Source organism: Marasmius oreades, chromosome 5 (assembly GCF_018924745.1).
Source record: "Marasmius oreades isolate 03SP1 chromosome 5, whole genome shotgun sequence".
NCBI classification, from domain to species: domain Eukaryota; kingdom Fungi; phylum Basidiomycota; class Agaricomycetes; order Agaricales; family Marasmiaceae; genus Marasmius; species Marasmius oreades.
In genome coordinates, this window is record NC_057327.1 from 3,160,245 (window position 1) to 3,187,480 (window position 27,236).

A 27,236-nucleotide genomic window follows, 5' to 3' on the forward strand; every position below is an offset into this window, starting at 1 on the left:
CAAACAGAGCCAGATGGTCCGTGCGCACACCTTCCAGCTATATAAGGTGAGCCTCCCAAAATGATGTTCTTCATCTCTTGTGCTCGGGCACGTACTATCGCCAGTGAGGTCTTTACCGAGGCATAGTCTTTTGCTGATTGCAAATTACACATCCGAACCCGTCTGTTAGCTTCGGCTTCCAGCAATTTTTGGGCCACCTTCCCTCTTGGAGATCTTTTATTACATAGTTCTGTTCTAATGACGACTTTCTTGGTCAGAAGAATAGACCTATTAGGTCCTTGTACTTGTATAGAGATTTCAATAAACTTTATTGCTATGTTGTTATCCAGAGTGAAAGTCAATTGTGGAAGATTGCAGTTGACCAAGTTGAACAAGGTCATTCATGACAATAAGACCAACTCTCCTCACGACTCTCATTACCGTTGGCTCAGGGGGAATCGCCGTTCTCATTAATGCTCAACTTCCATCCTATATCATTTCTATTGCTAAATTTCTTCAACATCTTCAACTTATGGCTCGAACACCACGGAATCGTGCCCGTAGTAGTTCAACACAGCGGGAACCTGCAACGGAGCGAGAAGAGGCCCAGGTGCGTACACCATACGGTTGACTTTTATTTTACCGGCTGAAATCCAACTTCGGCGCAGACAACCCTTCTTGAGTCCTACATGATTCTCGCATCCGAACTAAAAAGTCGCTTATTGAAGACCCAAGACGAGAAGGACAGTCTCATCCAAACGCACGCGCAAGAACTGTCCGATGCTCGGGAATCATGGGAACGATTGCAACTTCGCTTTGAGCGGTCTAAACAGACAATTCGAACCTTGACGAAGGAAAGAGATGAGTTGAAGGAAAGCTTTGGCGTGTTGTTGCAGAAAGGTACGTCCTCATTTCTACCGGTTCAAGTTTTCGTAGAAATATTTCATCGGCCCTTTTTCAGTCGAAGTATGCAACAATTTCTCATCATGGCCCTTCCCGAAAATTCATCTTTCATCTATTCTTCCAGAGCCGATACTTCCGGCACCTACAACGACGAGGATTCCGACAACCGGTTTTGACAGTGCAGCCCTCATATCCAGGCTCACCCAAGAGCGTGATGAAGCCCGGTCAGAGGGAGAACTGGTCATGAGAGAGTCTGCAGCAAAGTTTTCTATGCTTGAGGCACAGTTGGCTTTGCGTGAGGCGGAGCTCTTGTCTTTACAAAACGAGAACGAGCTAAATCGTCCTGTTCGTAGCTCTTGTTCGACTGAACAGTCGCAGCCTCAACTCAGCAATGCCGACGCCATTAGAATCCTGCAGTATAACGCGGCGAAGAACCGGACAATTCAGATGGACATTAAGAGGATGCGGAAAAAGGTGAGTTCGTCGTTCGCGCTGGTAGAGAAGCGAGTGAGGTTTAGTCTACACCTAGCTTGAAATTGCACGGGGGAAATCACCAGATGCAGGACCTTCCGTTGAACCGTCTTCTCCACTGAACATTCCTCGAACCCCTTCACACCCGCAGCCCACCGCCGTTCTTGACGATTTCAATGCTGAACTTCAACATCTTGCATCAAAATTAGACGCCTTTCAGCTGGAGAGGGCCAAGTTGTCGCAAATAATCGCAGAGGAGGAAGCTGCGGTTAGTGTGGCCAACGATGCCGCTGCTCGAAATCCGCCGAAATCACAGTCCAATCAAGGCAAGGAGGTATGCGAAAACTGTGCACGATTAAGGAACGAAAATGCAAAGTTGCAGGAGCGGATATCCGAATTGCAGCAGGTGAGCAACTTGTTTTCCGCCTCTGCAGTTTTTAATTTCGTTGATCTGATTCTAGATTTTCTTTCCTTCCCAGACGCCATCCCCTCCGACCCAGTCAACTCCTCCCCGGACTTTAGCCTCCTCCCCACCCTTACCGCAGTCTTCCCCTCCTTTCTCTCAATTCATTCCTCCTCTTCCTCAATCTACTCCCCCCACTCTCCCTCCATCTCTCCCTTCATTCGAGGTGCGCTCCGCAGAGATGAACTATGAAGGCGAGCTCTCGATGGTGTTAGCGACACCTCTCCCCAGTACCGTGGTTCTCCCTCCTACGTCATCACGAAGCTCCAGTCACTCCTTCACGTCTACTAGTCGATCTTCATCGAGTAGTCGCCACTCTCACCCTCCCACCTTTTGGAACTCCCCTCCAGCGTCCACTCTCTTGAGCCCATTCGTGGCGTCTACAGACATGGAAGAAGTCGTGAGTCCTGCAGCGGCAGCAGGGTTCTTGATTGACCTGGATGGCTCGGATGACCCACCTCTCCGTTCCAGGTCCTCGGTGGGGGAGATTGAACCCCATATCGACCTCGACTGTGACCTCTTACACTCTCAGTTCCGATTATCAGAGCTGGAACAACCTGAGGACAACGACGTAACGGTAAGGCCTCCAACGCCGCATTCACGACCTCCTTTACCCCCATCCCCCCCTCGTACACCTGGGCAAGAGCTCCAGAAGCTTGGCACGGAGCTCGGAGATGCGCAGAGAAGTTTACAGGCAGGTGAGGATATAATTGATGGGTTAAGGGATATGATTTTGGAGTTGATGCCCGATTTTGGGAAAGGTGAGGGACCGTCGTCGTAATTTTGGTGGATTTAGACCTTTCCTCTATTGTTTCTCTCCCTTGGTTCTGAAATGCCTGTTGTCTGTATTTTCTGCATATCTTGATGTATCGACTATCGATTGCTTTGTTGATCTTTTTTACATATCGTCGCGTTCTATTTACTAGTTCTTATGTTGTAGTATATTCTCTTCTTGGTTTCTTTTATACCCACTGTGTATACACCATCGAAGACCTACTTACAAGACTCGCGCTGTTATGTCACCAAAAACACATAGGCCACCCAGCTCATCCGTCAACCAGCGGTTAAACGAGCCGCTGTTGTCGGAACCAGTGTTCTTGTTGCTACAATATCCATGCAAATGGATGAGAACTGTGCCTTCAGCTCCCCTGCACCTCATTCCCGCCATCGGCACGTTCCTTCCCCTTTGCCTTCTTATTCTGCTTTCTTTCCTCTTTCTTCTTCGCCTTCTCCTTTGCCGCAGACACATATTTCACACTTCCATCTCTGTAGTTCTTCCACGGCCGACTCGGGTCTGGTTTTCCTTTGGCAAAAGTGACTTGGCTAGGAGGCGGTGGCACTCTAAGAACTTCTTCTTCCAGATCCCCTTCATTCTCTTTCTCATTATTCGGTCTGGATGGTTTCATCGTCGTAGTCGTAGTCGTTACAATAACTCTCTTAGTCTTCGAGTTCAATGACAACACTTTATGTTGCTGTGGAGTTGAAGGTCTTGTCGAAGCTGGAGATCCTGATGCGGAAGAAAGCGAGGATCCTGGCAACGATGGGAAGGCTCCTGTTTCGCGTTTAGCTTCTTCAATAACTCGTTCGCGTTCTGCAGCTTCTTTTGCTAGCGTTTCGGACAATCGGGATTCTAATTGATGAAGCAGGGATTCTTTGGCGTGCGGAGAGTAGGAGAGGAGGGAGGATAGGCATGTTCTGGATGGGCAACAGTATTGCGGGGAGTTTAAGATGCAGAGGATTAAACCGCAGGATCGGCAGATGGGAGTGTATGGTGATAGTGCGTGTTCTCGTGCTGGTTTTCACCGCCTGTTACTTCCCAGAGTCATCGATAGGAGACATGACAATGGCTCACCTTGGCAGAAACAACCACCTTTTGGATCTCTGATAGGTGCATTCGACGCACGTAAAGCGTTCAATAACGATTCGATTTCCCGGACTTGTTTGCTCTTCGGAGGTGGAGTTTCTCGACCTTTGCCTTTTCCTTTTCCTTGATTTCTCGGTGTAGAAGTATTGGAATAGGATGGTTTTATTCTGTCGGACGGAAGAGACGAAGCAGATCCTGTCCAGGCCGTTTTGTACATCGTGGATTGAAGCAGAGTAGTATGATCTTATCTCTGGAAATCTTATCTTGATAAGCGCTGAATATTTGTTCCACAACCACAGCTCACATGTAACTGAAGAAACTGAACTACATGTTGGGCGATGGGCGGTGACTCTGAGTCGGTTCTGCCAGTCTCCTATTACCGGCGGAACATCGTGCAAAATCAAAGACTACACTAACTGCTCCGAGTCATCAATTGTGTGGGTCATGATCAAGAAATTCTCGAGAGCTGGTGGATGGTTCGTCAGAAGGAAGTAGACGCGTTGACGCGTCCCAGCACGTGGCAACATCAGTGAGGACACCAACATCAACAAGTTCATCGTCCTTTGCTGTTACCGAATTCCCGACGTAAGGACGACACGACGGGATGAAGTCAAATCACAGTTTGACATTCGTTGGTCGGACAAATGAAGCCTGAATGGGTCTTGTGTGCGTCATCAAACTAAACTTATTCATGTTAACGGGCAGTTAGCAGGAAGCAAAAGCGACGGTGTACTTCGTTACGCAAATAAAATTTGAACTCGTTGAAAAGTAATATGTATATATACCCGGTTGTCATGAAGCCCAGGTACGCTCTCAAATTCAATCCTGGAAGTGCCTAGTAACATCCATTCGACAGCTGGAAGGTAGAAATGCTGTTCCTGAACCTTCAATTACGCCGTCGCTTAATGAGTGAACTCGCGCGTCTCAGAGGTCCATCGTCTTGACCTTTTCCCAAGCTTATTGTTTTCGTCCGGTTTGAAGCCTGAAGAAGAGCCGAGCATTGAAACGTAGCAGGCAATGGACATGATTGAGACCGGGTTCATTCGCTTCTTTCGACGTTGGACGACAAATTTCACCCGGGAAAAGGTGAATTGCAATCTACGTACTGACCCTGAAGCTGTTGCGAGTCGCAATATAAATCATGGGCGCTCGCTGTGAACTCGTTGGATGATGACAGGGGTCTTGGACTCCTGGGAAAGCGTTTGCAGTTGGCCGCTCATACATATATACAGTGAGTGAAGTACTCCGCAAACGCGTTTCAAGAACGACCCAGACAATGTCGCATGCTGACTTAAACCACGACAAAATTGCAGATGTGGTTGGCGGACTTACCACGCAGTTCGTCATACTTTACCCAATCGCTTCTACTCTGGTGCGTTTCCAGTTGTATTCATAAGGCTGCTGGTCTAAAGAGGAAGCATTTTACATCTATGATGTATCATTCAGCTCACGGCTTTCTTCTACGGTCAGTATTGCCTAGACCGGCGCAGTTAACCAAGGAAATGGCTCATCGACTTCCTTCGGCCAGGCCTCTACGTACCGATCTTTGGGATCAGCATCTATCTTCTTGGTCAAGGAGACTTTACTGCCAGAAAACTGTACATGACCTGTACAATTCTGTTGTTCCTGATATCAACATGCACTGTCGTCGTCGAAGTAGTTGGGCTGATAGACGGCGCAATGCGACAATTCACCGCTGTGCAAACCCGGGACTATATGCCTTACATACGATATCTGATCCACAATGATGGAAAGACCGCGACGATGTCAGTCCCACCTATAACTCTGGGATACTCCGCTTCCTAACCGTGTTTGGTGACAGCTCGATTTTATATTTCATACCTTTCTTGGCAAAGTAGGAGATTCTTCAAACTCTAAACATATTCCTGACACGTCTTTTTAAACAGTATCGTGTCCGAAACCATGCTGGTAGGTACCTTGACCGCATAACCTCAATTGATGATCACACCACACTAGATACATCGATGTTACATTATTTGGGGACACAGTAAACGAGTGGGCATTCCTTTAATCATTTTCTCACTTCTGGGAAGTGGTGGGTGGAGTTTTTTCACTCGATGGACCTTTTCTGACCCCTGCTCATCAGTCCTTGGATTGTTCGGTGGTATACTGGCGGCACTTGCGCTCAGTGAAAACTCTGTCGATAAGGCGAGCCTTTCAGAAGGGATCCTCTTGATCGGAGCCATTGTAAGCACATTCTTGAACATGATTGTGACTGCTTTGACCGGTAAGAGGGCCCCTCATCCTTTCCTCCGTTCACATGAAGTACTGGTACTCAACTCCTACAGCCGGTCGTATCTGGTGGGTGGATCGAGAATCTAAAACTTTCCGCGGGAGCCTACCGGATAAAAAGCTTCAGTATGCAGCTCGAATAGTGTTTGTTCCTCCCTCTGAACTCGTTTGAACGTACCTTGTACTAACGACATGCGTTCTGTTCTCGTTAGTACCGAATCGGGGCTGATATATCCTCTCATGATGACCCTCAACCTGATCGTCGTAAATTCAACTGGTGAAGACTCTCCTCCCCCACTGGACATATACCCGAGTGTAGTTTGCGCGGCGGTAGGTCCTTCTCTGATTTGTCTCTCTAATAGTTGTTCATGGTATGATTTGATAGGGTATTGCACCGTCGCTCATAATCATCCGAGGTCAAGTTGCCAAAATACTTGACAAACTTCGTCCACGTCATATGGAGGTCAACCTTGGGATCTCGGAGATACGATATACTGGTGGGAACGAGTATCAAATGGAACCTTTACACTGGCCACCAAGAAATTCCTTGAACGAGCTGGACAGAGAAGCCGAGAAGGTTTCACCAACAGTCCCACTACTCCACAGCCCAGATTGACAAACTGGCAGAAGAAGCTCTAGACCTAGACATTGAATCGGGACGTATTCGCTAAAGGACAATGTAAGTGTACCGAAATAGGTGTACGGATTCGGAACTGAAGTAGTCTAATGAACATGGTCCTCGACGATCATAATGCTGCTCAAGCCTCGTAGCTGCGTGACCGACCGTTTTCCATTCGCAGGACTTGTCCTCATGAGCGCGCTGCCTAATATAATAGTTCTTCGTGAACTGAATTACTAGTCCTTACGTCTTCCGCGAAACTTCTTATCCAGCCGCTACGAACTTCCGGCGCTTGAACCAGAGAGCAAACATTTAAGGGGTGTCTTCCCTCCGGATTCTATTCAAGCCGCTTGGAATACCTCGCCTTCATACTCTCAAGGGAATCCTGACGGACAGAAAGTCGTATGTAAAAAGTTCTGAAGCCTCCCATTCATGATCGACGAGCGTTTTTTGGGGCACAGCGGTTAAATGGTTAATTGAAGCTTGTGGCGCGAGATTTAGAAAACATGCTGATTGAAGCATTGACCTTACTCTTCTTGAACTTCAAAAGAAAGCAGGTTGGCGTTATATATCGGTCACATGGTCGTGTTCATGGCGCCCACAATGGTCCACAGCCCTGACACAAACCTACACCTGCCTCTGAGCTCAACTTCATAACCCGTGTACCATGTCTTTCTCTTTCTCTTTACCACTTACACCCTCAGCATCCACTAGTAATACGAGCACGTCGAGTAGCCTTCTTACGACCGTAAAACAAAATGAAGAGCATTTTGTTTGTATCCCAATAGCGTTGCAGAGTGGCCCAGGACAGAAAAGTTTCGAGGTGCGTCTGTTCCAAGAATTTGGCTTTACAATATGATAATTCTCTCCGATTCACGCAGGAAGTCCGAGCAGATGATTATTTGAAAGCACTCTCAACGACGGGTCGAGCCCCACAACCATGTCCACAAGAACCCAAATTACCAGCAGAACGCGCTGCACTAGGTTTACCAAAATTATTTGAACCAACTAGCATTTCAAAGTCTTCTAACGTTGGCGATCTACCCGAGTGGCAAACTTTCTCTTCACCTCTATCATCGCCGGAAGGAACGCTTTACAGCATAACCGCGTTGAATGACTATTCCGCGTTTAGTTTCGAGGTGCCGTGGATGGATCTTTCGTCTCAAATGTAATTGAATTTTTGCTCATTTCGAAGGACAGGAATTGCGATATCATACATATCGCAAGGGCAAAATCAACCCACCCAACACGATAAAACTAGAACCTTTCACCCCTCCCACCCCCGTCCATCCCAGCACCACGCCGTCGACGACACTAATTTCAAATGGAATAGAATACGGTGGTGATACTAAAGAAACATTCTTGAGTATCTCGTCTAAACCGGAATTCGCCTTGCATAGCTTTGAGGTGCGTTTTCCTTCTTTCCTCTCATTGGTATACGACTCATTTTTCTGATTTTATCATCTGTAGGAACTACGCTGTGCCTATGCGCAAGCTCGACGAGAGGTCACATCCAGTGAGATTTTGGGTGCATCGGGTGCATCGGTACCGCCGCCTGCACCAGTGACGTCGAGCTCGACATTTCCTCCTCCTCCTCCCCCTGTTGCTGGCGCTACTTCTGTACCAACTTTCTCGTTTGGGTTTGAACGGTAGCGAAGCTCCCCTTTTGAGTTTCTTACGGGAAGAAAAAAAATGTACGGGTAGATTATGTATTAGCAGCTGGTTCTTGAAATCTTGTGTATTACAGTACCTTTTTGTACGACTTATACCCTATTAAGTACAATTACGTTGTGAGTTGTCAGAAGTTCGCCGCATTAAACAGTAAACGCATCTCAGTGCGGGTCAGCTACTGGTGCGTCTGAACGTAAACCATATTGTACACATGTCGAAGTAAAGAAACCTTTTCAAAACATGAATATCATCAACGAATAACGGGTATCGATAATCAATAACCATATAAAGTAAAAAGTAAAACAGCGATCCGCTTGCGAACGTGAACGAATAATTGAAGCAAGACCAAGGAAATTACAATCAAATTAAACCCCTCCCCCGGGCCCTCAGTACTTCCTAACATACACATTCCCCCCAAACACACTCGAATCCCTCAATGCCCCTCCCAACTGACTATCCGAACTCCCCTGTATAACCTCCACCTCCACCATTTCCTTATCCCTCGGTGGAATCACAATCGGCTCTACATACACACTCCCCCTCGTCACAAACTCCGTTCTCTCGGGCGTAGGCGTATACCTCCTCGGTGCCCTACCCACACTCTTAATCCTCGTCAACGAAGGTTTAGACTGATGTGCCCGAGTTCGAGTCGCTCTCTCGACTTTCACTTCGCCTTCGTAGGTGTTCAAACTGTCCCGGATCCTGGACACGGACCCCCCTGTGCTGTTGAGCCATGAAAGATCGATGGTGTCCATACTCTTTCCACGGTAATTACTGGAATTCCTCCTTGGAGGAACCGCTGAATCAGGGAAAGCAACTCTCCTAGATCCTTCCAAAACCGAACGAGGATACTCGTACTCCTCCTCAACAGGAGGCAACGGTAACATCTCGGACGGTGAGATACTCACAATCCGTCCTCCGGATGGTATCGACTGACTCGAGCTAAAAGCTCTGGTATACGGTGCACTGTTCACATCTTCAACAAAGTCATTCCCGAACGAACTAGTTGCCGAGAACGGAGTGGGGGTGAGAGATGATGCTGGTGAACCCATCTGTCGAGTATCGAGCCTGGGGGTGACATCGTTATCCGTACTCCTCCGCTTCGGCGATCCAAACGTATACTCGGTAGCCACACCCGTCTGTAATGGCGTGTCCGTTTCATCCATTGATCGTCTCTCCCTCTCCATCCTCTCCATATCATCATCCTCAAAGGGATCCAACGGTTCTGGGACATACACCGGTACAGGTTTCCGTTTAAACGAACTGCTCGCGGACAGTGTCCCTGTCCCCGTCCCTGTCCCTGCCTCACCAGATTTGACGGTGCCCGTGCCCGAGGGTGGGTCATCTTCATTTCGCCCCCGGATAGCCTTCCTCAACTCCTCATTTGATGGCGGTTGAGGGATCTCCGGGAATTCATTGACGACGCTCCTAGTAAGGCTATACGAGCTCATCTCCGATAACACCCGTGAGTGTGAATGACCATGACCTAAATCTGTTGTGGACGTGGACATGTTCAAAAACGCGTTTCGGATGGATAAAGAAGGACTAGTGGCACTGTTTGGCATCGCCGCAGACCGCGAAGTTGACGCAGCCGCAGCCGCAACTGTTGGATAATCTGGCATTGAAGTTTCATCAAACGAAAAAGGATGGTTGTGGTAGTCGCTGTAGTTGTCGTTGTTGGGGGAAGCAACAGAGGGTGAATACCAAGTCGATGACGCACGCCTAGTCATCCACTCTGAAGTAGGCGCCTTGACACTGTCAACTATCAAAGCTGGGTTTGGCATTTCAAGCCTCGAGAACCGCATTTCGAGGGTAGGAGCTCGACCAGAGGCTGCATCAAAATGGATGGTAACCCGTTGATGGGTCCGCTGATTCTGAACAGTTTCTTTGATCGCAGCAAAAGTGTCCATCGCGCTGATCCTTCTTTCTCCACTGCCTAGGCCAGGAAGGAGGGGGCTGCTGGTGCCATGATGGAATGAAGTGGCTGTGGGAGAGAGTTGTCGGAAAGTACTGAAACGAGGGTTGGATATGAATGGACGGAGAGAACGACGGAAAGCCGTTCCAGATTTGGATTTGCGTCGACGGTGGGCCATTTCACTCTGAAAGAGTCGGAAGTCTTCCGAAAAGTCGACTCTGAAATACGACATAAGTGTGTTAAGGAGGACGAACAAGTACAAAACAAAAAGAACGCACCCTTTGACGAGTCCAATGACAAGAAATGCTCTGGCCAACAACCGAAAAATGCGCCTGACTAGGCTGGTACCAAAACCAGGGCCAGCAAATCCAATGACGGTCTCTATCGCACCCAGCTTGAGCCCTCCAGTGATCCAACCGGTTCCTTTGAATAAGACGACCTCATCGGCGGAATCTCTTTCGATACGTCGTGAATTGATAAAGGCGATGGCGAGGCGGATAAAGGCAAAGGAAAAATTGATGGCTTGGTACGCTGTTAGAAGTGCTACCGCAAATGAGGAGAAGAAGGTGTGGATCAGTTCGTTGATGACTTGGATGACAAGCGTAGGGAGCCCGTTTAGGAGAACGACTAAAATCAGGGAATGACATGTCAGAACGCGGGACAAGGCTGATAGTAGTGGAATAGACTGACGTCTGTGAGTAATCCCGGCAAATGATGCGACGGCATTAGAGGCAATGAGGAGCGGAATGAATACAATAAGCAGAGCTTTGCCAATTTTTTGGAAGCGGACGGGAACGACATCTATAGTTTCGGCAGAGGTGAAGAGGAAAAGGAAGATAGTGTAAAGTAACAAGGGTACAGATGACGCAGCACCTACGAGAAAGAAAAAGTGTGAGTATAACCACCTGAACTAGCGAGGAACCACGAACACACCTAAAGTGATGTCGATAATTCTGGATGCGTTGGGGTTGTCCCGCGCAGCGGGTAAGATGTGCAGAAGCATTTCAAGCAATGCAAGTGCGAAATAGAACCATCCTTCAGCGGCGAGAAATAAGTTCTTCCTGGACGTTGGTTAGCAAAGGCAGCAGCAGATAGAGAATATGTAGCCACACACCGGCCGGGACCGCGATTTACGAAGATCAGGTAGGAAGAAAAGATTATCTCCAGACCGGTGGGGACTGTGATGGCGATGTATTCGTTCTTGGAGAATGGAAAACAACGCAGGTTTGGTGCGGACGACAAGCAAATGGATGTCATTTACTGTAAGCGAATGTTTTCAAAGAAAGTAGCGATAGAGCATCTCCAAAGGTGACCACTTGGACTTGAAGGAGTGAGTTGAAGAAATGAATGGACGCAGACTGGCTGCGACAAGGGGACCTAAAGCCAACAGAAAGAGGAGGTGAGAAAATCAAGGAAATAACATATCATATATGATATATCATGTTGATAGCAACCATTGCTACCCGAAATCAGTGCCAGCATGGTTCAAGGTAAATGTCGTGATCGCTGATTTCGGTCCCTTACTACGTACGCCGTTAATTGTCCTAGTCGTCGTCACCGCTGTCGGGACCAACGTTGTTGAAACTTGAAACGGTTTGCTCAATGGAGACCGCAGTTGAGTTGGCACCATCACGAGACAAGTATCAGATCAGGCATCCCGGGTAGCCGCGAGTCCGCGACCACCTCACCACAATCATGCACACTCGTTCTCAACGACCACCATGGTTGAATCCAAGCCCATGCGTCAACAAATGGAAGACTACATTCGCTATCTTCAAGGCCACATCGTCTCCTCTCTCGAAAACCTCGACCCAAACGCTCCCCCCTTCAAGCGTGATTCATGGTTTAGACCAGAGGGCGGTCTAGGTCAATCATGCGTCTTCGCGGTACCTCCTCCAGAAGACGGTGACCAACGCCAAACTAGTCCAGAAACCGTACTCGAAAAAGCCGGTGTCAACATCTCCATCGTCCACGGCACACTACCTCCACCAGCAGTCAACCAAATGCGTGCAGACCACCACTCCATCCCTTTACCCGAAAACCCAACCGGTGGTCTTCCCTTTTTTGCCGCAGGTCTAAGCCTAGTCATCCACCCCAGTAACCCTCACGCACCTACTGCTCACGCCAACTATCGCTACTTTGAAATCACACAACCCGCTGCTACCACCACCGAAAAAGACTCCAGAGAAGTCATTGCCTGGTGGTTCGGCGGGGGTGCAGACCTCACTCCTTCCTACCTCTACGAAGACGACACCATCCACTTCCACCAAACCCTCAAAACAGCCTGCTCCCAAGCCGGGTCACCATCTCTCTTCCCAGCCTTCAAGAAATGGTGCGATCAATACTTCACCATCACCCATCGTAAAGAGACCCGAGGAATCGGTGGGATATTCTTTGACGATCTCAACTCGGGCAAACATTCCCGGTTACCTGATGATCGTGCCAAATCGCCTGAAGAGATCTTCAACTTGATTAAAACTCTTGGAGACGCGTTTGTTCCTGCGTATGTTCCTATTGTTGAGAAACGTGCAAAGATACCGTATACGCCTCATCAGAGGAGGTGGCAGCTTATTCGGAGAGGGAGATATGTTGAGTTTAACTTGATATACGATCGGGGGACCAAGTTTGGGTTGAACACCCCTGGTGCGAGGATTGAGAGTATCTTGATGAGTTTGCCAGAGGTGGCGAGGTGGGAGTATATGTCGGAGTTGGGAGAAGATGAGAATTCGGAGGAAGGGAAGTTGGTGAAGGTGTTGAGGAATCCGAGGGATTGGGTGTAAGACAGTAAAGACAGTAAGTAAGTATCTTGGCTCGTTTGAAGGACCGTAGGCTGACGTTCCGGTTTACAGAAAAACCAATATGTATCATAGTCGCATTTGTACGATATAACAAACAGCTCCGCCGATTACCGGATTTCGCCCTCGTCTGTGAGATTGAAATGTCATCGCCGTACCGCTGTCATTCCGGTACAAGCACTTTGTTCCTTGTTCCGGCTTGCCAAATCGTTGTACATTGGAAAGCGTATCATAGATTGAACATAGGGCCTATCCCCGAGCCCGCTTCACTGTATTACAGACGTTAGTACTCCGCGTTCTGGTCGTGTCGCACTGCAAGGTTGCTACTTCAAAATCTCCGTTATCCCTCAAGTGAAACCCTCCAGTGAAGCTCTCAGAAGACATCACTCGCCATGAGATTGTCAGAAGCAACCTGACCGTTACTATGGAGTTCAGAATTCATCCCCTGACATTTGGATTCACAGACTATGTATTACCCCCTTTCCGAAGCGCTGAACGTTGACTGATTTGAATGTCTTTTCCTCAATGGAATCGGACTTTAGAGGAAATCAGGAGGGGCAACTCGGAGCACGGATTTGAGCGGGCCCCAACTCACGTGATGACGGCTTCAAATAGGGCTCACATTCGTCACTTCCTCCCCATCATCCATCAGTTTGAAAGCGACTTCTCTCCACCTACCAACACTACCCTCTACTCACTTCCTAACCTATTTTCATCAAATGGCAACCACCCCATCTCCACAAATGATCACTGGCCTCTACAGGACCACCCTCCGCACAGCTCAATCCTTCAACTCGTACAACTTTAGAAATTACTTCCTCCGTCGTACTCATGATGTGTTCCGAACGATGCAGGTGAGTTTTCGAAGAAAGAAAAAAAATAATTCTACAATATCAAACTAACGCGCTCTCTTCCTCCCTTTTCTCTTTCTCTCCAGTCCGAAACCAACGCTGATAAACTCAGAAGCTTATTCCAAGAAGCAAACGCCGAGTTGGCTGTCATCCGACGAAGTGCGATTGTGAACCAGATTTATGGAGGACCGAAGTTGGTGATTGAAGCTACGCTGCCGGAACAGGAAGGTGTGGAGAGGAGTGTTTTGTGATTCGGATTCGTGATTCGTGATTTCGTTTTTTGAAGTCGACCCCCCGTTCGTCGCATTGGATTTCATCTAGAAGGGAGTAGAGGTCGGGAGAGTTGGGAGGCTTGAGTTTTGTGTTTTGAACGTTTATGTTTTTGAATTCCTGCTATTTGTACCCCCTCCAAGTGTAGCATAATAATTTTTTCTTTTCGTTCTTCATCTCTCTCTGGAGTTTGAGGCTCGAGGCCCTTGAGATTTCTAGACCGTACCAAGTGCCATGTACCGACTCGTATAAGTAGGTTCGCGTTCGCGGTCTAGGTTTCCATTCGCGTCCAAGTTGCTCGCTGACAAATTGAAAAAGCGTTCCATAAAACCTTCACGTCGCTGTCTATAAAGGTACGTGGTATGATCTATTCTCAGGGTAAGAATTACTAATGGTATTGGTATTCCGTTTCTTTAGCAGCTGCCTCGGAGTATACCGTGTCGAAACGATCAGGTATGTCAAAACCAACCACTGCGTCTACGGACCCACCACCTACTGGTCCAACGGTGGTGGCAGTTCCTGTCAGCACCAGCACCTACGGGTTCTCCGAGAGGAGATTCACAGAGACCTATGGAGAAAAGGCTATTCGGAAATGTAAAGAGAACCCCATTGTTCCGATAGGTACGCACGAATAGAAGATAGATTTCTCTCTCTTTTTTTTAATCGACTCTACCAAGGTGCTCTCGCAACAACCACAGCTCTCATCATGGCCTCCACCAAACTCCGCCGTCAAGGCGCAGGTGCAGGCACAGGCGCAAACCTCGACCCAACCCGCGCCTCCAAACAATTCCAATTCTGGCTTCGCGCCCGTGTAGTCTTTCAAGCCCTCACGATCTTAGCTGTCTGTGGAAGCGCTTACGTGTTTGGTCAGTCGAATTTGGAGGAGAATCAGAGGGCGTTGGAGGTTCATAGGGAGATGGTGAATTCAAAGGCGGAGAGGGAGAGGAGGGAGTTTGATGAGAGGATGAGGGAGGCGGAGAGGGTGCAGGAGGAGGAGGAGGAGTTGGGACGTGTGCTTGCGAGGAGGAGGTTGGAGAGGGAGGGGGCTGGGTCGGTGGGGGTCGGGTCGGGATGGTGGCCTTGGCGGTCGACTTCGACTCCCAAACTGGAAGTTGTATCGAAACTCAAAACTGAACGTGAAGTTGCGCCTTGTGTACTACCACCGTCACCACCTTCACCGGAATACCGTTCGTGGCGGAGTTGGTTAGGTGGGACACAGTCCAAAGCGGACCCTTCTCATTCGGGAAAGAAGGAGTGAGTTCAGAGTTGGTCGGCGTCTGCGATGTATGGGGATTTTATACTTGTTCAAACAATTTAAGAAAAGCCATGGCATGAAGATCCCAAAGAATTACTTGGATATATTTCTAAGGTAAACCTAAATTATGGATCAAAGCTCGTGGTGAATCGTGTTTGTATCATGAAGAAAGAACTGTCCAGTAGGGTTACATCGTGAACGTAAGATACAGCAAGTATTTTTTAGAGGGGAAGCGATCACTTTCGGAAACCACCAATGAAGTGATTATTTCCTCCATCCTGTTGAAGAGACCATGAGAAAAGTAGGTGATAGGCACTCAAAGTTCACTTACAGCAGTATGCGCAGCTGGTGGTGGTCCAGGGGGCTGTGAGATTGAGTATGAGCAAACCAAGTACTAAAAACTTGCCAAGCGTAAAAAACAACTCACCGGACCATAGCCACCTTCAGGTTTCCCACTGTTGTAATCGGGAGGTGGGGGGTATTGACCTTGGCCGTAAGGCCCTTGTTGTGGGTTTCCCTGGGATGGACCATAGGGACCTGCATGCTGTAAACCATGGGAATTCCCATATCCAGGTCCAGTTCCAGTAGCCCCCGTGTTGTTGTGTTTCCTAAATGGACTCCATCCGATGTTTCCCCCACCGAATAGAGGTTTGCCACCGACTCCAGAGAAGCCCCCGGTGGTGGCGTTTGTACCAGCCAGCCTACTTGCACGACGTCGACGCATCATGATGAAGCAACAGAATATAGTCAGAGCGATGAGAGCGACACATCCTGTTGATCGATTAGATTTGTTATCGAACAGGCTGGGGTATGTACTTACCGACAACGACGCCAGCGATAACTCGGCCTACGCTTGATTGTCGTCTTCGGGTGACGATTTGGGCAAAGGCGGACTGCACGAAAAGAAGGGTGAAAAATAAGAGAGTAGCAGAAGTCATGATGGTGGGTGTTGGAGGGTTTCCTCGTAGGCTGTGAGTTTTTATAGCTGGATGGAGCTTTGAAAATTTAGGGGCGTAATGGCGCAGCAGCAATGGTCCATGATGTCATTCCCTCGTCCGCTGGTGAAAGAAAGCTAGAAGCTTGGGTCGACTCCTCGAGGCCGAATACTAACCGACTTGACGCCATGAACAGAAGTCTGGTACATCAGCCTGAAGGTACGATCGCAAAAAAGATAATCCAGCTGAGATGAGGCCGCTACTTAAGTCCAAGCAAATTCCCACGTGGAATGGTCGAGGCCAGACTTCCGACTCCGAGTTCCCACGGACCGGATGACGCCATTCTGATAGCAATTCCGACCTACGCCAAAAAAATGACGGTGCCTCGAACTTGGCATATAATCTCACCCATTGATACGATGCGAACAGGGCATCCTGATTAACTTCGGTTCATGGTTTAGCAAAAAAAAAAAACAGACAGGAGCAATGTAATACAGTCGTGGGCACTACATGCCGCAAATGGCCCAGTTCAGTTCATTACCACACTCCCTCCACCTCCCCTCACACGATATCTCTTTCATTACCTCTTTACAATGCTTCATCTCAAACCTGGAATCTTCACCCTACCCACCGAGCTATTGTACCATATAGTCGACGAGGTGCATTTCTGTATCTATTCCTGCGAAGAGTATCGTTCTCATGTCAAATCTACAGTTGACGACCACTGAATTGAAGAACCTGCGCTTTGCCTGTTCTCAACTAAACAACACATTGGAGTCCTTGTTATTTTCTCAAATCACCCTCGATACCAATCATCCGCAGATGGTTCAAGATCTAGCATTGAATCACACTCGAATTGGAAACTATGTGCGGTGTCTCCACATTCCATCTCTCGCCCTCGAGACGGATACAGAACGGGTTTTTACCCGACATCTCGTGCCGGCTCTCTCTTCCCTCAAATCCCTAACCTCCATCAAGTGCGTATGGCTCTCCGCGTCGTTAATCATCCATCATCACTAACCCCACGTGCCAGTTGGACAGTCACCGAAACGGACTCCCACTGGGCAATCGAACAAGTTATAACCCACTTATCTCCACTCCCCACCCTCTTCAATCTCAATCTCTATCTCAAAGGCCTATGGATCCAACCCATCCCTCTACCATTCCATCGGATCTGTCAATTCAAACATCTCCGTTCATGTGCAATCCAAGTAGACGACAACCGACTCCTCCTATTGATCGCGGAAGGTTTATTTGATGCCAACAAATTCCATATCGAATCTCTCAAACTCGATGGCGGATTCGACTCGTTCACAGATCCTGAGAGGTACATGACAAATGACACCGACCTTGCGATGCTTTTTAATTCGACGAATGACAAATTTTGTAATTTGGGTTTGGGATGTGTGCATCCTATGCCTATGGCTCCTAGGTTGAAGGAGTTGTCGCTGTCGCAGTTCCCACTGAGGCATTCGCCGTCTATTCTTTCTCAGTTGGGGTCTTTGAAGGCGTTACATCTCGATCGGTGTATTCCGTATGATTTTTGGAAGATGTGTGTGGAGGCTGGGATTCAGCTTATGGAGATCACGGTCGACCATGTTGATGAGAGCTTTTTGGACTATTTGGAATCGTACCAAGGGCTGGAAAGAATTACGGTTGCGTTTAATGGGATTCAGATCCGGGGGAGTGTTCATGAGTTGAATGCGGAGAGGTTTTGGGGGACGTGTGTTCCGAGGCATTCGCGGACGATTCGGGAGGTTTCGGTGCAGCCGAAGAATAAGGGGAGGTGGTGTTTTAGTAATGAGAACGTGGAGAGTTTTAGGATGTGTGGGTTGGTTGAGGAACTTGCGGTTGGGATTGATGTGGATGAAAAGGATGATATTGTGCGTTGATTCCGTTTTTTTTTTCAAAAACCGGGTTACTCATCTCTTCTCTGTAGATTCTACTTCTCCAAGTGGCGGACTCGTACAAGAAACTGAAGAGTCTTACCGTTCTTCTCAAAGGACGGGGTTTACCCTGGGATTTTATAAGATGCGAACAGGCCCGGACAGAATTCCATGGGGCGATTGCGAATCATAGACATTGGAATCATTCGGCGTACGAGGTTACCGTTCTTACTCGGTCAGAACAGAATCGTCGTGCGAGTTTCAGGAGGAGTTCAGTTGTGAAGTGTTGATCTATTATTATACCCATTCACGACCGTGCATCACTGTATATTATCAAATCTAACCCCATCTTAATGTACCGCACCGCAAAATATCGGAGACCTGGTGTCTGGCCATGTCATTTGGAGATACCTTCTTTCCGGTGCTGGTCTGGTATGGGCGTTTGTGTGTCCCGCTTGGGTGTGACCTGTGAGCCGCCATATTAGCGCCATAAAGTACCATATATAGCAGCTGCTCCCGTGAGGCCTGTGGTTATCCGCCCGTTCCCTCGGACCGGGTAAGCTCCGTTCCGAGGGTCCAGAAAGTCGATTCCTCTATCCCTATCACTCTCAACTCTCAGATGGCCTCCAGAACCCTCCGACTCTCCATCTTACGCTCTCTCCCGATATTCTCTCGCCGTTGCCTAAAACCAAGTTCATCCCAATGGCAGTCCACACGTCAAGCCTTCCCAATCGGTAGAAGACACTACGCCGTTTCGTCGTTTTATAACCACGACATAGCAGGGTTATCTGAAGATGAAGCTTCTGTGAGTTCCCCAATCGTGATTTGTGGGGTGAAGTTCACTAAATCAAAATCCATGTCCTCTTTTGCTAGTTTAGAGAAGCCGTCACGGAATTCGCTCAAAAAGACGTAGCACCGAGGGCTGCTGATATTGATAGAGAGAATGTGTTTCCAAAGGTGAGTACATCTTCATCTCTCCAAGTTTTCCTCATTTCGTTTACTCACGTCTTCCTAAACAGGAACTATACCCATCCATGGGCGAAATGGGCCTTCTCGGAATCACTGTTTCACCAGATTACACTGGCTTAGGCCTCGGTTACTTCCACCATCTACTTGCTATGGAAGCCTTATCGACCGCTTCGGGTAGTGTCGCACTCTCCTACGGTGCTCATTCCAATCTCTGTGTGAATCAGATACATAGGTGGGGGACCGAAGCTCAGAAGGTGAGGTTCTAGTTTGTGATTTGTGTTCGTGCTTAACCTCCATGATCACCACCAGAAAAAATACCTCCCACCACTTATATCAGGAGAACACATAGGAGCACTAGCTATGAGCGAACCTGGAAGTGGGAGCGATGTTGTGAGTATGAAGCTTAAAGCGGAGAAAGTGGATGGTGGTGGGTACAAGTTGAATGGGAATAAGTTTTGGTTGAGTAACCCCCCCCCGAATTGAAAACGTGATTTCGTTTTTCACTAATTTCTACTCCCTTTAGGATAACAAACGGACCAATCGCAAACACCTTGGTCGTATACGCCAAAACCGAACCAGAGAGGGGATCTAAAGGCATTACGGCGTTTATCGTGGAGAACACTTTCGCTGGTTTCTCATCTGGGAAGAAGCTAGATAAGTTTGGGATGAGAGGGAGTGATACGTCTGAGTTGATATTTGAAGATTGTTTCGTTCCGGAAGGTATGTGGTCGTGTTCGGTGTGCGGAACTTTGTCTGTTGATTAGCTGTCGTTTGAAAATCTTGTTTAGAAAATGTATTGGGTGAAGTGAATCGAGGAGCTGCGGTTCTTATGTCTGGGTTGGATTTGGAACGGTTGGTGTTGAGTGGTGGACCCCTTGGGTGAGTTTTTCCCCCCTCCCTGCTCCCGTTTCTGTTCTTTCATCGGGGTAATTGAGATTTTTATGAGGTTGATGCAGGCGGCATTCGATTTCGCTGTGGAGTATGTTCATGACCGAAAACAGTTTGGTCAACCTATTGGGACGTTCCAGCTTATGCAAGGTGCGCGCACTACCCAACTCTGTTCTTTGTGTTCCCCCCCCCCCCCCAGCCCGGTGATAGTGACGCTCTATTTTATACAGGAAAGATAGCGGATATGTATACCAAGATGAACGCTAGTCGATCCTATGTCTATGCTGTTGCGAGAGCTTGTGATAATGGGAAGATCAGTCGACGGGTGAGTCTTCCAAGGGTTTTCACCCCCCTTTTGATTCGGAATTTTGTAAACTCACAATTGCTCCGTTGCGGTTTTTTTATATAGGACTGTGCCGGTGCTATCTTGTATTCGACTGAAAAAGCTGTGGAGGTTGCGTTGGAAGGGATGCAATGTCTTGGTGGGAATGGGTATATCAATGGTATTGTTCAAGTTGTTCTCGCAAAGCATTTGTTTTGTTGACTTTGTGTTGTAGACTATCCTATGGGTCGGATTCTGCGAGATTCGAGGTTGTATACAGTTGGAGCTGGATCGCAGGAGATCAGGAGGATGTTGATTGGGAGAGAGTTCAATGAGGAGTTTAAGGATTCTGGGTTGTCGTAGTTTGTAGAAGGGTGATAGTCAATTTGATTATTAGTACATACTTGATAGCAATCCAGCAGCAGAAGCACAATTTACTAGTGGCAGCATGAGCAGGTCCCTTTCGCCGGCGGCCCGGGAAATTCTAATTTGTAACGTGCGGTCGTGACCGTCCGTGACGTAGAAACCAACCTTCGTCACTCTCGGCCATCATGGAGGAAGTTGTGGAAGACAAGAAATCGTTTGAACCTGATCTCGCTCAAGATGGTGACTCTCTTCCAGACCCAGACGAGCAGCTCATGTTGGATCAAGGTGGTGGAAGGGTTTGGCTTGTAAAGGTGTGTAAAACACGCGCCCATATCTCAACTCACAACAATTCAAAGATTTACCTGTGTAGGTCCCAAGATTCCTCATGGAACGATGGGCCGCCATAAACGCAGAAGACGTCCATCTCGCCAGTATACGCGTCTACCACAATACCAACCCAGGAGCCAAACCTCGGATCCTCCTCTTCCTCCCCCCTCACGAAAGCAACGTCAACACCAAAGACCCCAAATGGCCCACATTCGACAATACAATAGGAAACATAACAACCGACTCTGAACCCGATTGTTACGAACTCGAAATGGTCAACGATTCGGTTGAGAACCAAGTGGTGATCGCGGAAAGACCTAAAGACTCTTCGTTTGGTTTATCTTCTTCTGTTCAGTCTGGCCCTCCGAATCCGAGAGCGAGGACTACGATTCTGACGGGGAGGATTAAACATGATTGTAGTTTGAGACCTCAGTTTAGTGCGAATTATAGGAAGCAGATTCGGGAGAGGCATAAGAAGTATAATACGAGGGTTAGGCAGATTAGGGTTATGGAGGATGCGGATGTGCCTGGTGGCAGAGGGAGTATCAACCGGCTTAGTAGTGGTGTTGGACTTGGAGGATCGGGAGCGTTTAGTGATCTTGTTGTGCGTTTTTTTTTCGCCTCCCCTCCCACAATTTTTGTTTGGCTCAACCACTGGATTATAGAAAACGAAACCGAAACCGACGAAGGGCAATTTCGAGCGTATGACACGGATGCCCAGGAACCAACTTCTCGATTTGTTGTTCCAGCTGTTCCGAGAAACGACTCGATGGGCTATTAAGCCTCTTCGAGAGAAGACGCAACAGCCGGAGGTTTATTTGAAAGAAGTGCTTTCGGAGGTAGCATTCTTACATCGGAGTGGAGAACACAATGGGTTTTGGGAGCTCAAGGATAACTTTAAGGAAGACGGGGTATGTATTTCGGATTCCTCGAAGTCGCTTGTTGGTACTGACGAGGTTTTTCTCTTTTCGTGATCACAGATAAAGGGAGAAGATGTTGTAGGAATTAGCTTCGATGATGTCAAGATGGAGGAGATGGAGGACGACGAGGACGATGATGATGATGATATGGAGGAGGTTTCATGAGGATATACCCCTTTATTTTCCGTATTGAAATTACTGTACACTATAGTCGTGTAAAATATTGCTATAATGCTGAGCGCTGATGCCTCGTTGACCTCTATTTGCGGTCAGTCTGCGTTCTACTTAGCATACTTGGAAGCTCAGTATTAGGTGAGCGAGTAGCTGGAATGCCTATTTTACTACGCCACAGGTGTCCTATGTAAATGTAGTTGTTTCCCTCAGGTACTGCCTGTGTGTAGTGTTTCAGGGTAGCTTGGCCACCGTCTTTGATATAGCGCAGAACACGCGGGACCGTGATCTCGCCGTCTGTAGGGATCCAGTTTAGACGGGCTTCTGTAATGAAAAAGGCACCAAAACGTACTCTGCCAGGGGCCCAGGATGAACGTTTGAACCATCATCCACTCCTCGGCATTCTTTGTGCTTTCACAACTACCAAAGTTTTTCCACCAACGTTTGCGGTCTGTAGGATAAAACTTTGGTCATCTTAGGAAGAGGTTGACCATGAATGTGAGGGCGATGACTGATAGCAATGAGGTAGAAGTCGGAATGTTCGCCTTGTTTGATTGGGATCAGTTCATAGTCAAATATTTTGAAGGAATATGCCAAGTGTCTGGTCGATCCGGGTGCCTGCTTGCTTATGAAAATTTGGACAAAGGGACGCAACTGGTCATATCTGGAGTAACCACGTATCTTACACTGAGGAAGGCGACTTTTGGGCGAAGATAACACTAATAGAGGACAATGGGGTAAGGAAATTGGAAAGAAGTCAACGCGTAAGTCACATGTTAAGACCGTGATGACATGTGACATGTCGGCAGCAAGAACTTTATGGTGAGCCACCTTGTCCAACCACCTTATAGTCCTGATAAACTCTCGTAAGTAGGTATTCCCAGCAGGAAACTACGATCGAACCCAAGATGACTCGTTCGAAATAACCGCTATACGAGAACATTTGAAGAATCAGGGCTCCTCATGGCTTCCCCTTTACTTCCCCTACCGCGCCCGGTGGTACGCTCCCAACGGATTCGGTACTTGACGAAGCTAGACGCGCAATCCATAGCTAGAAGATGAGGTTTAGAGATTTTTAATCAGCACGGGCTGAAACTGAAGCCCGACACGGATTCGTTAATGCCGTTTACTCAGACCTGTCGGCTCGCCAAGGTGAGTTGAACTCATGCTGCTACTTATAACCTGAATCTCAACCTCTTTCCGCTCGAGGTTATACGTGTCATTCTTCCCTTCCGCGTCGCTTTCGGGATTCACGTCTGGAGATAACTAGTGCGATTACCCAAACCAGGTTAGTAAAAGTAGAGGCGATTCAGCAAAGCAAAGGCTCTTCCTTCTCTGTGCTCTTTTCTGAAGGTAGTATGGTTATGATCTGGAAAAAATAGACGATTTCGAAACACTGAAAACGCGATGTCTTCGTCTTTGTGCAGCCAGAAGCTTGAACGCCATATCGGGGAAATGGTTCCAACATCGACTTGCGACTGCGATCTCCATCTCGAATGTTACTACATTACGACAGCATGTTACAGAACCATGAGGTTTGCAGAGATGAGTACTTGAGCCCCGCCGGAGCGCCCAACTTGTGCGTTACGTTGAAGAATGGAGGGAAAAACAGCTCGGGGAGATGAGAATGATCTTTCTGACGGGATCGTGTAAGCGTGGCAGTTCAATCTGATCTTGATGTCCTCACTCTCTACTTATTAAACCGTGCATTCGGTAGCTCTACGACTTTCGCTTCTCCCCCAGCTAGTCATTTCAGTTTCATTGACATCTCGGTCCATTTTCTCCATCCCAAATCGACGGTTTCCTTTGCGATGCCCGATTGGGTCTCCCCAAAAGAAATTCGACACGATAGCGTAGCATTTGTCTACTTGATTCACTCACTCGTGGGTATCTATGTGTATGTTTCGCTTCTCTTCGTCTCGAATGTACCCATAAGAACCTGTCATCGATCTGTCGTCGAATTAGATGGGAACACTTACTCTCTCTGGACTTTGACTTTGCGTTTATCACGGGGCGAAAACGTTTTCGGTGGCCTATGGTGAGTTATTGGATGGTTCTCGCCATGCAGTCGTCTGACTATCACACCCCCTGCCAGATCTTCTACTTCGCCAACCGATACCTCCTTCTTTGCGCATTAATTGGACTGTCAGTCTACTAAAGCTTTCTCCCGAACTAAGTCCTCAAATTGGCTCACGATCTATAGTCTCGTCGCTTTTGATTCGACAAGGTGAGCTTCGGCGTCCCGGACAACTTACGACGCCAACCATTAATCATTCGACGGGCTTTTACAGCAAGATCAACTGTCAACCGTTATATGTATTCAATCAGGTGTGGTGTATTACTTCTTTAGTTCTTTCGTTTCTGACTCGTGCCCGCTCACTTCAAAGTTAGCGGGAACCGCCTCAACTATTGCAGGCGTCAATCTCTGTCTCCGCACGTATGTATATACGTTTGTTGGTCTCTCTCACTAACTAACTTTATTCTTTAGGATCGCTGTTTATGGGCATTCCAAACCGATAACTGTCTTTCTAGTAATCTTGATCCTAGGACACTGGTCTTTGATCTTGATGAGTACTGTGCCTCTTGACTTCCCTAGCTTAATGGTTCTCATTCCTTTGGAATCAGATGTCCAGATCAAAGCAGTATGGATTGACGAACAAAATTCGTGTGTCATCACAACCGTCAATAACAACGTCCTTGTTGCAACATACATTTATTCCACCTGTTTCAACCTTGTCGTATTTCTCTTAAATGCTTACAAGCTATACAGCCGTGGCGGGAAACAGGTTTTGGTCGTCAAGAGTCGACTAGAGAAGCTAATATTTTCTGACGGCCTTGCATATTTCTTCGTCGCGTGAGTGTGCATGGTATTGACCGCTGGGATTGACGTGTTCGACTATGAGTAATGTTCGAATTCTTTAGATTCCTGGCAAACCTCACTGCTACAGTCTTTTTACTTCTTTCACTGAATCCCGTTATGGAAATTATTTTTGATGTCCCCGCCGTGGTCATAAGCACGGTAAGGACTATTTTTCCTACTTTCAACACCCTTGAAAAATATCTTCTGAAAATCCTACAAGATTTGTGCAACAAGGGCTATCAGGCGACTGAGCGATTTCAAGTTCGATGGTGATCAAGCTTGGTAGTACGTGGTTCGATACCTACCTTGCATATGGCTGAATAAATTCGACTGTACTTAGTGGATCCGACCCAAGTTCTGATATACAATTCAGGCGCACTCACGGGGAACGCACCGCGTTGGACGGTTCGAGTAGTATTACGACGGTAATGAACCCAGGCCCGGGAGGTGTTTATGTTCATGTGGACGTTTTCACTCGTGCAGAAGATGGTCAATTGCGGAGGCGAGATGATAAAGAAGAAGAAGAAAGTCCTATTTGATTCGCCCTGGTGATATTTCGATAGTTTTGTTAGGAGCTTGAATACTGAAAGACTTCCGGGCTGATAGTAACTAGGTATCCGGGAGTTAAATCCGTGAAGCGTGAACGCTACCAGAACCGAGTTTCCGGAAACGCCTGGCAAGAGTCACCGGACACACATCTGCTGGGTATAAAATGAGGTATACTGGTCCCTGTCATGTCCTTTTCCCTTACTCCCATCGGATTGCAAGTTAGGTTTCTTCGACTCTATCCGTCATTCATCGTCGTCGTACTGTCCAACAATGTCATCTGGCGCTGTCACTACCGCTTCGACTCGAAATCCAGTGGCAAGGACACGTTTGCAGTCCTAGTTCCACGTCCATCAGCGAGTCTAGTAGTCGTAAATGGTCAGAACGAATTGTTGTTAGTACAGAGGAATCCTCAAGCTATTTCTTTTGGTAGGAGCTGTCACCGAAGTAGCCAAAATTAAAATTCGTAAAGGTTGCAGGAAAATTGGTGGAACCTGTCAAATGCAGGTCATAACTTGTATGTGTACTGAGCGGAAGCAAGGAGTCTATTTTATCTACCTATATAGAATATTTTTTCTTTTGTAAATATAAAAAGAAGGTTTTCGTTTGTATCTTCGTACCTTGGACCCACTAGGCATGACTGGAGGTCTTAGTAAGTGAACGATGGTGGTTTCGTTAAAATATCATTGTAGCTTGACGTAGCGTTTGGTAAAACTGTACCTTGGACCTGAGGCCTGAAGGAGTTACGTTCTCTTGAAGGAAGATCTGTGACCACGCCAGGACGTTTCCCAACACCACACACGCGATTCCTGTCCCCTGGCACGCGATTCCTGAATACAACGCTTTCCATTAAAACCCAAAATCCCGCGGGCCGCCCCTGGCCATACCCTACGTTAATTTTCAGGTCGAACACTCGAAGGACCCCACGAAGCTCCGGTTTGATAACAACGTTACTAAGTTAACGTTAGAGTGGATTTATGGGCATTGTTACCCTCCAAATAGCCAACAAAAACAAGGTCGTACCAGACTTTGAAACTTTGTGACTCGTTCATTTTCTGAAGTTGAGATTGCGTTGTTACGGGTTGGGGTTGGGGTGAGTACCTAGTAAGTGCACTAGACGAAGTTCCCACTGCGGGTTTCGCCAGTTTCCGGATACATAGACACTCGATGCCCGTCATCTGGTCCCTGGAGGAGGACTATCGAGACACTGGGAACGAAAAACAGCGGTTCAAGGTCATTTTGCCAGTTTTCCCTCGAAGAACCTTGGCGATGATTAGTAATGATCTATAGCTTTTTAATTATCAATTTCTCGAGTACTCAACGGAAAGCTCGTGGCGCATGCTCAATTATCGATTATATATAGTACTGAGAGGTCCCTAGCCCATGGTCTTTGAAGTCTGACATGCAAACGGCATGTTCTTTCGTGATGCCATCTGTAAGTGTAGTCGGCCTTCAGCATTCCGATGTGGGAAGTTATTCCTGATATTTGACAGCGTGGCAAGGCTTTGAGGACGGCAAAACGTACTTGAGAAACTGGGTTAGTTGAATGTGATTTTTGTAGCGGTTCGTAGTCCCTGGTCGTCAGAGCCACTGTTCCAGCTTGCAAGTATGACAGCAACCGAGTGAGCCATGAGAAGAACGGTGATCGCGAGAAAAATCCGAATAAAAGAGTACGAGAGCGTCAAGTTTGGGAACAAGGACTTGACAAGGGACGACTCCGGGTGCAAACAAATAAAC

General features: G+C 47.7%; 14 protein-coding genes across 15 annotated transcripts; 10 read left to right on the top strand and 4 right to left on the bottom strand.

The window, feature by feature from the left end:
- Window positions 1-45: 45 nt before the first annotated feature.
- On the top strand, window positions 46-2,597 carry E1B28_009177 (uncharacterized protein; the record flags this gene model as incomplete). The annotated part of the gene is made up of 5 exons (XM_043154046.1): window positions 46-589; window positions 648-879; window positions 941-1,356; window positions 1,412-1,759; window positions 1,815-2,597. Exons 1-5 carry the CDS (start codon window positions 383-385, stop codon window positions 2,595-2,597), a joined length of 1,986 nt encoding a protein of 661 aa, XP_043009334.1. The 5' UTR covers window positions 46-382.
- A 358-nt stretch (window positions 2,598-2,955) lies between these two features.
- Window positions 2,956-3,917, bottom strand: E1B28_009178 (uncharacterized protein; the record flags this gene model as incomplete). Its single annotated transcript, XM_043154047.1, has 2 exons — window positions 3,669-3,917; window positions 2,956-3,608 (listed from the first exon to the last, which is right to left on the bottom strand). The coding sequence occupies exons 1-2, from the start codon at window positions 3,895-3,897 to the stop codon at window positions 2,956-2,958; spliced, it is 882 nt and encodes a 293-aa protein (XP_043009335.1). The 5' UTR covers window positions 3,898-3,917.
- Window positions 3,918-4,132: 215 nt separating this feature from the next.
- On the top strand, window positions 4,133-6,592 carry E1B28_009179 (uncharacterized protein). Of its 2 annotated transcripts, XM_043154049.1 has the most exons (13): window positions 4,133-4,344; window positions 4,393-4,485; window positions 4,537-4,911; window positions 4,994-5,052; window positions 5,127-5,145; window positions 5,209-5,446; window positions 5,503-5,535; window positions 5,588-5,609; window positions 5,658-5,736; window positions 5,788-5,928; window positions 5,990-6,077; window positions 6,146-6,263; window positions 6,319-6,592. In XM_043154049.1, exons 3-13 carry the CDS (start codon window positions 4,848-4,850, stop codon window positions 6,547-6,549), a joined length of 1,092 nt encoding a protein of 363 aa, XP_043009337.1. In that variant the 5' UTR covers window positions 4,133-4,344; window positions 4,393-4,485; window positions 4,537-4,847; the 3' UTR covers window positions 6,550-6,592. The 2 variants fall into 2 exon arrangements, with proteins under 2 accessions (XP_043009337.1, XP_043009336.1); XM_043154048.1 differs by lacking the exons at window positions 4,133-4,344; window positions 4,393-4,485; window positions 4,537-4,911 and having other exon boundaries at window positions 4,949-5,052.
- A 580-nt stretch (window positions 6,593-7,172) lies between these two features.
- Window positions 7,173-8,339, top strand: E1B28_009180 (uncharacterized protein). The gene is made up of 4 exons (XM_043154050.1): window positions 7,173-7,375; window positions 7,434-7,691; window positions 7,753-7,959; window positions 8,023-8,339. The coding sequence occupies exons 1-4, from the start codon at window positions 7,220-7,222 to the stop codon at window positions 8,203-8,205; spliced, it is 804 nt and encodes a 267-aa protein (XP_043009338.1). The 5' UTR covers window positions 7,173-7,219; the 3' UTR covers window positions 8,206-8,339.
- A 270-nt stretch (window positions 8,340-8,609) lies between these two features.
- Window positions 8,610-11,672, bottom strand: E1B28_009181 (uncharacterized protein; the record flags this gene model as incomplete). The annotated part of the gene is made up of 5 exons (XM_043154051.1): window positions 11,253-11,672; window positions 11,072-11,199; window positions 10,829-11,011; window positions 10,417-10,765; window positions 8,610-10,356 (listed from the first exon to the last, which is right to left on the bottom strand). Exons 1-5 carry the CDS (start codon window positions 11,393-11,395, stop codon window positions 8,610-8,612), a joined length of 2,550 nt encoding a protein of 849 aa, XP_043009339.1. The 5' UTR covers window positions 11,396-11,672.
- Window positions 11,673-11,859: 187 nt separating this feature from the next.
- E1B28_009182 (uncharacterized protein) lies at window positions 11,860-13,051 on the top strand (the record flags this gene model as incomplete). The annotated part of the gene is made up of 2 exons (XM_043154052.1): window positions 11,860-12,931; window positions 12,988-13,051. The coding sequence occupies one exon, from the start codon at window positions 11,860-11,862 to the stop codon at window positions 12,916-12,918; it is 1,059 nt and encodes a 352-aa protein (XP_043009340.1). The 3' UTR covers window positions 12,919-12,931; window positions 12,988-13,051.
- Window positions 13,052-13,676: 625 nt separating this feature from the next.
- E1B28_009183 (uncharacterized protein) lies at window positions 13,677-14,035 on the top strand (the record flags this gene model as incomplete). The annotated part of the gene is made up of 2 exons (XM_043154053.1): window positions 13,677-13,787; window positions 13,871-14,035. The coding sequence occupies 2 exons, from the start codon at window positions 13,677-13,679 to the stop codon at window positions 14,033-14,035; spliced, it is 276 nt and encodes a 91-aa protein (XP_043009341.1).
- A 474-nt stretch (window positions 14,036-14,509) lies between these two features.
- Window positions 14,510-15,312, top strand: E1B28_009184 (uncharacterized protein; the record flags this gene model as incomplete). Its single annotated transcript, XM_043154054.1, has 2 exons — window positions 14,510-14,675; window positions 14,732-15,312. The coding sequence occupies 2 exons, from the start codon at window positions 14,510-14,512 to the stop codon at window positions 15,310-15,312; spliced, it is 747 nt and encodes a 248-aa protein (XP_043009342.1).
- Window positions 15,313-15,397: 85 nt separating this feature from the next.
- E1B28_009185 (uncharacterized protein) lies at window positions 15,398-16,471 on the bottom strand. The gene is made up of 4 exons (XM_043154055.1): window positions 16,130-16,471; window positions 15,737-16,080; window positions 15,641-15,673; window positions 15,398-15,587 (listed from the first exon to the last, which is right to left on the bottom strand). The coding sequence occupies exons 1-4, from the start codon at window positions 16,245-16,247 to the stop codon at window positions 15,546-15,548; spliced, it is 537 nt and encodes a 178-aa protein (XP_043009343.1). The 5' UTR covers window positions 16,248-16,471; the 3' UTR covers window positions 15,398-15,545.
- Window positions 16,472-16,623: 152 nt separating this feature from the next.
- Window positions 16,624-18,591, top strand: E1B28_009186 (uncharacterized protein). The gene is made up of 4 exons (XM_043154056.1): window positions 16,624-16,903; window positions 16,959-17,221; window positions 17,278-18,127; window positions 18,184-18,591. Exons 1-4 carry the CDS (start codon window positions 16,838-16,840, stop codon window positions 18,418-18,420), a joined length of 1,416 nt encoding a protein of 471 aa, XP_043009344.1. The 5' UTR covers window positions 16,624-16,837; the 3' UTR covers window positions 18,421-18,591.
- An 83-nt stretch (window positions 18,592-18,674) lies between these two features.
- E1B28_009187 (uncharacterized protein) lies at window positions 18,675-20,755 on the top strand. Its single transcript, XM_043154057.1, has 10 exons — window positions 18,675-18,935; window positions 19,004-19,087; window positions 19,150-19,353; window positions 19,409-19,557; window positions 19,623-19,819; window positions 19,888-19,978; window positions 20,046-20,137; window positions 20,218-20,312; window positions 20,397-20,490; window positions 20,545-20,755. The coding sequence occupies exons 1-10, from the start codon at window positions 18,750-18,752 to the stop codon at window positions 20,670-20,672; spliced, it is 1,320 nt and encodes a 439-aa protein (XP_043009345.1). The 5' UTR covers window positions 18,675-18,749; the 3' UTR covers window positions 20,673-20,755.
- Window positions 20,756-20,835: 80 nt separating this feature from the next.
- E1B28_009188 (uncharacterized protein) lies at window positions 20,836-22,182 on the top strand. The gene is made up of 4 exons (XM_043154058.1): window positions 20,836-20,986; window positions 21,046-21,606; window positions 21,668-21,913; window positions 21,983-22,182. The coding sequence occupies exons 1-4, from the start codon at window positions 20,861-20,863 to the stop codon at window positions 22,085-22,087; spliced, it is 1,038 nt and encodes a 345-aa protein (XP_043009346.1). The 5' UTR covers window positions 20,836-20,860; the 3' UTR covers window positions 22,088-22,182.
- Window positions 22,183-23,904: 1,722 nt separating this feature from the next.
- E1B28_009189 (uncharacterized protein) lies at window positions 23,905-25,498 on the top strand (the record flags this gene model as incomplete). The annotated part of the gene is made up of 11 exons (XM_043154059.1): window positions 23,905-23,990; window positions 24,059-24,131; window positions 24,189-24,238; window positions 24,297-24,320; window positions 24,385-24,421; window positions 24,481-24,530; window positions 24,582-24,664; window positions 24,719-24,947; window positions 25,016-25,112; window positions 25,174-25,238; window positions 25,294-25,498. The coding sequence occupies 11 exons, from the start codon at window positions 23,905-23,907 to the stop codon at window positions 25,490-25,492; spliced, it is 993 nt and encodes a 330-aa protein (XP_043009347.1). The 3' UTR covers window positions 25,493-25,498.
- Window positions 25,499-25,970: 472 nt separating this feature from the next.
- Window positions 25,971-27,208, bottom strand: E1B28_009190 (uncharacterized protein). Its single transcript, XM_043154060.1, has 4 exons — window positions 26,822-27,208; window positions 26,523-26,761; window positions 26,120-26,452; window positions 25,971-26,075 (listed from the first exon to the last, which is right to left on the bottom strand). The coding sequence occupies exons 2-3, from the start codon at window positions 26,675-26,677 to the stop codon at window positions 26,149-26,151; spliced, it is 459 nt and encodes a 152-aa protein (XP_043009348.1). The 5' UTR covers window positions 26,678-26,761; window positions 26,822-27,208; the 3' UTR covers window positions 25,971-26,075; window positions 26,120-26,148.
- Between the last annotated feature and the right edge of the window lie 28 nt (window positions 27,209-27,236).